Source organism: Lates calcarifer, linkage group LG7_1 (genome assembly GCF_001640805.2).
Source record: "Lates calcarifer isolate ASB-BC8 linkage group LG7_1, TLL_Latcal_v3, whole genome shotgun sequence".
Classification (NCBI taxonomy): domain Eukaryota; kingdom Metazoa; phylum Chordata; class Actinopteri; family Centropomidae; genus Lates; species Lates calcarifer.
This window is the reverse complement of record NC_066839.1, coordinates 13,582,058-13,589,778: the sequence shown is the minus strand read 5'-3', so window position 1 is coordinate 13,589,778 and position 7,721 is coordinate 13,582,058. Positions and strand designations below refer to the sequence as shown.

General features: G+C 40.5%; 1 protein-coding gene across 1 annotated transcript; it reads right to left on the bottom strand.

Annotated features, from left to right (window-relative positions):
- Nucleotides 1–228: 228 nt before the first annotated feature.
- On the bottom strand, nucleotides 229–7,691 carry ddx1 (DEAD (Asp-Glu-Ala-Asp) box helicase 1). Its single transcript, XM_018696082.2, has 26 exons — nucleotides 7,563–7,691; nucleotides 7,411–7,462; nucleotides 7,200–7,263; nucleotides 7,086–7,115; nucleotides 6,851–6,947; nucleotides 6,667–6,714; nucleotides 6,474–6,557; nucleotides 6,208–6,291; nucleotides 6,045–6,121; nucleotides 5,869–5,941; nucleotides 5,698–5,774; nucleotides 5,489–5,603; nucleotides 5,142–5,280; nucleotides 4,952–5,012; nucleotides 4,697–4,795; nucleotides 4,453–4,542; nucleotides 3,433–3,621; nucleotides 3,229–3,280; nucleotides 2,508–2,654; nucleotides 2,270–2,361; nucleotides 2,115–2,187; nucleotides 1,885–1,957; nucleotides 1,649–1,691; nucleotides 1,467–1,562; nucleotides 1,046–1,166; nucleotides 229–828 (listed from the first exon to the last, which is right to left on the bottom strand). The coding sequence occupies exons 1-26, from the start codon at nucleotides 7,576–7,578 to the stop codon at nucleotides 698–700; spliced, it is 2,223 nt and encodes a 740-aa protein (XP_018551598.1). The 5' UTR covers nucleotides 7,579–7,691; the 3' UTR covers nucleotides 229–697.
- Between the last annotated feature and the right edge of the window lie 30 nt (nucleotides 7,692–7,721).

The following is a 7,721-nucleotide window of genomic DNA, read 5'->3' as shown; positions in this document are numbered from 1 at the left end:
CCTTTATATACCTTTTAAAAAGCAAATAATAAGCACAGTTGTCTTATTAAAATTTTTTTCTTGAAAATATTCTCCCACAGCTTGTTAAAATTTCTTCAAAGCAAATGGAAAATCTTAACCTATAAAATGAATACATTTACAAAAAAGGTATATATAATTAATATACATTTTCTTACCTCCTGAAGAGTAAATAATATTAAGAAGAAAGATAAGAAAATGACTCCAAACTGAGCAGGCTACTTGAGTTTATTTCAGGAAAGAAAACATTCGACCCACTTAAATACTCTGACTTTTTAGCCAATTATTCCATAGGCAAACTTAAATATTTCATTCAGTTGTATCAATCAAAACAAAACACACAATCTAACAAATTCTGTTTGCAGTGTAGTGAAGATTCTGTAGATGGAACCTCTCAAAACAAGGAGGGCAGCAGTTTTAACAGGCCCACATGCTCAATGCTGGCAAGCTTTCAACTTCCAAAGGGCAAATATTAAAGGAAGAAATTACTTGACTAAACAGAAACCAGGAGTCTGGTTATCCTTTTATTAAGAGTTCTGTGGAAACAAAATTTGTAATAAGTGCACACTGCTGCTTGCTTGCACAAAGATTTAGTATCCTGTAGCTATAACATGTCAAAATGTACTATTTTCTTTAGTCTGTATCCGCAGCCTACAGTGTTGTGCTAGTTGGGGTGTGTTTAGAAGGCTCTGAAAAGCTGGTTTGGCATGTATCCCAGGTGGAGGAAGGAGGTTTGGGCTTCTCTCTCGAGGCTAGCCAGATCCTGGACTGTTGGAGCTAGCACATCCACGTGTCCCTTGTAGTTACCACCTAGGGAAAAGCAACAGCTTTCTTGGTCAAATTCCATATAAAAGCAGTGACCATAATGAATATTAATAACTGTGGTGTCTGCCTTTTAAGGCTATAATGCTCATGACAATTAATGCAATAATTCTAGATGTTTCAGTTGCTATTCCCACAATGGAGTCATGTAATCAGTCACCATCTCTGTTTTCTTTCCCTCCTCTTGCCATTCTTTCACACATACCTCCCAGTGTCCTGCGCTGACCATAGGTGACCTTTCCATCAAACTCATCCACAGGCACTTTAATGTCTGGCTCACACTGGGTGATGGTGCACTTGAGATGCTCCTCAATTTCAGACAGGAGCTGTGATCAGAGGAAAAGGAAAAAGGACAAGAACAAAATTGAGAGTGCGTGATGGGGAGTGTGGAATGATGTAATACGGGACATAAATGTGTGTGCTTGGGCTTTCAGTGCTATCAAAATGAAGCCATCTTTACTGCCCACTAGAACCCAAGAGTGCTGTTTCTGCCAGGATGACAAATGCATCTGCTGCTTATCAAATCACTTAAAACGCCCTCTGTTTAATCAGAGATGGTGTCGTATTTCAAAACCAGAAAATTTTGCTTCTTGCCTCTATGTGATTAAGTTTGTGTTTTTGCTCACCTCTTTCTCGTTGTACCAGATGGTGCAACCTCCATCCTCCTTCAGCCGGGTGTTGTAGCAACCTCTGCCTCGGTTTGCGCAAACATGGTACCACACCTGCAGAGATGGAAAGATGTATTTAACCATTTTCAAAAACCATACTTAATAATCAAGAATCAGTGGATTTCTATCATCCACCCTACCTTCTCTTTTTCCATAGCAACTAAGGAGATGGCCAGCCCCATTCTGTGAATTAAAGGGAAATGACATGATTTTAACTATATTTATTGAGTCAATACTATCGCTTTGTGATGAGACATTTTAAGGTATTTTTTTAAGACTTCAGGTTGCAGTGATCATTATAATGTGATTTTACAAACTAAAATCATGTAACAATATAATAAAATAATAATTTCAACTCATTCTCCAACTCATTTACCTCTCGGCTCTTCCAACTCTGCCAATACGATGGACATAGTTCTGCTTCTCATCTGGCAGGGTGACATTAATCACTGGAGGAAAAAAGATGAGTGCTGTGAGAACTGGTGGCAGAGAGTGGACTTGCATATAAACAATACAGCACAGAGTTCTGCTGTGATAAACACGGTATATGTAATTGGTATGTAGGACTCTAGGTTTTGTACTGAAAGTCTAATTTGTTTCTCTTACCATAAGGAACTCCGTGGATGTCAATTCCTCTGGCAGCTACATCTGTGCAGATCAGGAGCCTCACCTCTTTCCTCTGAAACCACAAGGAGACTTTAAAATACAGATCAGCTGGTTCTGCTTTGTCAAAGAGCAACGTTAAGTTTTTGTTCTTTTACCTTGAAACGCTCTAAGTTATGTTTCCGCTCATTGGGCTTGCGATCACCATGGAGACAAACACAAGAAAACTGGTGGCCTTTACTGTCTGGACCTGAGGAAAAGAGATCACTATTGAGTGAGAAGTCAAAATTCTCACATGGATTATGTCAACCTTCTTTTTTCTTCAGTGTGGGGGGGGGTTCCCACTTAACTTCTGAGTTTTAATGGCTAAAAAGTACAAGGTGAATGGCCTCCTACCTCCTCCTTGCTGGATGAGGTACTGTTCCATGTTGTCACAGTCGATCTTTGTGCGACAGAAGACTATGGCCTGGTCCATCTTGTGCTCTTTGATGGCCCTCACTGCGTACTCGCCCTTCAGCACCTTGATGGCTTCTGACCACATTTCTAAAATGCATTAGCACACACACACGTCTTTTGTTACTGAAGCCTCATTTGTGATTATAGATGGAAAGAAAATTTCAATTTAAAGGACCAGTGTACATGATTTAGTAGCATCTAGTGGTGATGCTGTAGACTGCAACCAAATGAATATCCCACCCCTCCCTTTCCAAGTGTGTTGGAGAATATATGGTGGCCTCCAGGTAACATAAAAATGGAAAAGGCCAGGATTTTGTTGGTCCTGGACAGGACCATTCTGGGCTACTAAACATAGTGGTGCAACAGGAGCGAGTTCCTTTTATAGATATGAGGGTCTTATTTCAAGCTAACAAAAACACTACAATTCATAGTTAGAGGTGATAACACACTAATGAAAACATAATTATGACTATTACATGCTATTTCTGCCAACAGATCTTCTTAAACCCGATAAACTTGTTCTTTAATGTTCATGTTTTAATTAAAATCACAATCAAAATCCCTCGAGGTACATCCACTAAAAGATTCAAAGGCTTGAGCTCAAGTTATACAAAAGTGATAAAATCAAATAAAGTCAATAAAGTCAAATATCTGCTCTTACCAGCAGAGTTGGCTCCTGGTCTGGTGTTATCTTTTGCATGGACTTCATCAGTCTACCCACAGACAAACAGATCAAAGAAGAAAAACTGTCAACACATTAATCTAAACCAAGAGAATGACATGACAACAACCCACAAACAGCACTTTCAATATTAATGGTCCTTTTTCCTTTTAGTGTGTCCTCTGCCCAACATGTAGGACTCACCCTGATGTGGTTCTTGCCCAGGCGCTCCCAGAGACGATCAGTCTTAGGATTGACAGGCACCACCACATGGTGGACAGTCTCTGGGACTGAGTCTTCCCCCTTCAAGTCTACCCAGGTGGGAAAGTGCATGATTCGCTCAGACAACTTCTTCACGTCGAAGGAGTGCAGTGTGGCTGAGCAAACTATCACCTGGGAAAAAAAAGAGGTGGATCAATGGGAATCACTTTCAGATGTGTAAACAAAACACAGTGTGGACTCACAAATAGCTACTAATGAAACACTATGAAAGTAATTTTTAGATTTACTTTGCAAAACACAGCAGCATCATTATAAACTGGAAAACATAGGCATTGATTTCTGTTGATTTTCCAGCACTTGAAATAGTACAGCTTGGGGTTAGAAAATGGATTGTGTTACTGTAATACATTTTGTCAAATGGGCAGCTTGCTTTGTTAGCTGGCCAGAGTTGCTAAATGAGATATCTGAAGGTTTTCTCTGCCGCCAAACATGATTTTCTACTGGAGGCAGATGATGGTGATGGTTGCTTGCCAGGAGCTCCAGTCATCATTACGTTTACAATACAAGAGGTTAGAATATGCCCTCTAAGCAGTCTGGATGCTACAGTGAGCCACTATCGGAAAGTGACAAGATAGGCTGGTTGGGCTAAGGCTAGCTGGTTAACATCCTAACTTCAGCAGGAGGAGAAGAAAAGTGATAGAAGCAAAACACTGCTGTTACTTTCCACGAGTAAAGGAAATAATTTTGATGCTGAACTCACAGCATTTCTTCTAGACTAGTAAACAGCTGTTAATGCTAATGTTGGCTATGTAGCAATAGCAAATAGCTCATTTAAATGCTTGTCTATCCCATCTGTACTTCCCATTAAAAAACATAGAAAGTGTAAATGTTTACAGTATACTGTATTGCTACAGTATACATCCACATTTAAAATAGTTAATATAATAATATTGTTGTCTCTAAATGATTTTTGTCACACATGCAGCTTAACCCAAGTGTTACCTGCAGTCTCTTGCCATCAGAGGTGACCTGTGGAATTTGGTTATGGATTCTGTTGATAAAATCTGTATAGCCTGCTGACAGGAGGCCATCCTGAGGACAAAGAGAATCCAAACAAGTGGTTAAAGGTATCAAGGATAGCTATGATGTATAAATTTACCATTAAAATCAGTTATTGTACATTCTAGACTGTAGACAATCTACACTTTTAGGAGTTTTTAAAGTGCAGTAGATGTGATGAACATACACACTCATCCAGGACCAGAAAGCGGATTTGAGACAGACTGAGTTTCCCAGTGGATACGAGGTCGTCCAGTCTGCCGGGCGTTCCCACCACAATGTCAATCTGATGAACCATGAGGCAAAGACGACACACAGAAGGGTAGACAAGATTAATGGGGAGCAACAAAGCAAAAATGATGTGTTAGTAAAAACTGTTTGACTCTATATGTAACAGTGATTAAAACCGACTGGATGTTTGGAGACGATATATGTCACGTACCCCCTGTTCCAGAGCAGACAGCTGCTCCTTGGCAGCCACACCACCAATCACCAGCAGTTCCCTGCAGTGACAGATTGAAAAATTACACACTGACACCCATATTTTTTTCACTTGCGCACTGACTCCATCTGCTGGTATCAAACTGGAATTACAAACACACAGGGAACAGCAGGCGAATGTGGCACCCTACCTGAGTTTGGGGTTATCCACATATTTCTTAAATTGTTTGACATTGTTGAAAGTTTGCTCGGCTAATTCTTTAGACGGCTCGATGATCAGGGCTTTGGGTGCATTGGATGATGCTTTCACCTGACTGACTTTAGCGCTGCCTGCACAGAAAAAAGAGAGATAGTTACTCATTAAAGGAATCAATCGGTGACACGGTTTCAAATGAAGATTTTGTGCAAGTGGGATTTTATTGTGAAAGGTATTAATGCATTTTCTCATTTGAATTTGTGCTGAACAGCAAATTATCACTGCTGAGTTTAACTGAATGATTCTTTTTGCTGCACCTGACATGAGGGTGCATCCACACACCTGTCTGAGAAGATTTGACTGCATGACCCTCTGGTGCCTGATCCAGGGCAACAAACCCACTCTTTGGGGTGTGTTTAAAGCTCTCTCCTCCAAAGTTGAACTTCAGCTCTGCATTCTGGTAAACATTTTAAGGAACAATTTGTGTGGCATTCATCTGGCACATGTTGATTTCTTAACTACTTTTATTTTGAATTGTTTCCTTGTGTTACCTTGAGCACACAGGAGGCAAAGAAAGCCTGATTCCTCAGATTTTGAGGGATGTCAAAAGCCAAACCGAGGTCATTACCTGGAACAAGAAACCAGAGAGAAACATAGGACTTTGCTATTTACTCAACCCCACATGTCTTACACAATGAAAATTAGAAGTACTGAGACGGCACCATTTTTGGAGTAGGAAATCTGGCCCTTGTCGAAATCCAGGTAGCATCCAATAGTGTCATGCATAGTAAACTCCTGCAAAGAAGCAAGAGAACAAAAAAAAAGAACATGTTTTCTTATTATCTTAATTATACTCACACTGGTTTACATATCTAAATGGTTATTCATCAACTGTTACCTCCCCGTAGCTGTCAAATTGCTTGTTGTTGGATTTCTTTCCAGTCCCTCCAAATCCAAAACCATACTTATCAGTTCCTGTAAAGAGGGGACTGAATTAGTGTTCTATTGAGAACAGTTCTATTGAGAACAGTTAGGAGACTGTAAAGAGTAGAAGAGCATACCCAAGTCCAGTGCTGCCTGACTGGTGGACCAGCCCACACGACATAGCCCCTGATCATGACAGGTCACTTCGTAATAGTACTTCCCTGGTCACAGACACACATAGACAAGTACAGGTCACTTTTGCAAAGAAATGATAAATGATCCTTTTATTTTTGTAAGTCTATCAAATAAATAGTTGGTTCCTCGTGAGATGCATCTAATCCTACTTGGTCTCGTCTTAAATCTCAATCAATTTAAAAGCACTTGTGTGCATTATAATACAAACCTTTGGTAACACCTTTTGTAGAGCGACAGCCGTGCCACTCTTTGAACTCCCTGCTCTGGCAGCACAGTCCATCTGGACCAATTGCTGTACAGGTAAAAACAAAAAGGTGAAATACATACACTTGCACTTTTTAATGTTGTACTGTCCTCCAGTGGTGGATTATGACATTACATGCTTGTTTTCTGGCTCTTACCGAAGGCTGGGCTGCGGTCGTAAGGATTCATTTGCCAGTTGTTGAAAACTGAAACAAAGGAAGAAACACGGGAGGTCAAACATCTGCAGAGCACAGACCACTGCCTTGTTATGAATACATTTTGGCTGTTCTATCAAACACACAAACTGAACAAACAAATTGCTTGTAGTAAAATTGATCTCACTAGCTCCTCCGGTTTTGATGGCGGCTCTGCCCTTCTTGCCCTCTTGCTGATCCTTCAGGGTCTCGTACACAATCTGGATCACAGGGATACTGAAGGCCTGAGGATGACAAGTATTATACTTTAGTTTTATTACACTACTTGATGTGATGTTGAAATGCTAATCTAAAAACAAAATTAAGAGCAAACTGCAGAGGTAAAGTTGTGTTTAAAAACTATGTGGCTGTCAAGCACTTACTCCTGTTTTACCGCTACCAGTTTCTGCTGCCTAAAAGAAAAAAGGAAAAATAAGATGTAAAACGTGCATCTTGTATGCAAATTCTGTGTCTAAGGCAGGCAGAGTTAGACATACCATGAGCACATCTCCTCCACCAAGAATAAGGGGAATAGACTCTGCCTGGATGTCAGTAGGTAGCCTGAAATCCAATGATTGAAACAAATGAGGTCAGTGCCAACTTAGAGCATCTGGCAACAGATAACAACATGGACAGATATCACAATACAGGCATGATTTAGCAATACTGATGTGCACGTCAAGCAGGCAGCCTAGCATAGTCACTTACAGCCAGTCCAACTCCTCCACAGCCTGTGCGATTTCTGGCATAACCCCCATTTCTGTTGAACAAAAGACATATTTAATAATTCAGTGCATATATTTAGCAAAGTTGAATACGAATACGACGCCAACACGACGAGGTTAAGATAACTTTCTTACCAGAGAACGCTGCCATGATTGCTGCTACGAATACAACTCAACCGGATGTAACGTGTTCACGGTCTGCGGCTCGGTGCAACTCGTTTAGCGGACTGTCCCGGCAGCTTTATGACATTGGTTCCGAATAGCCAACTAGTTCGTAAGATACTTTACACCAGG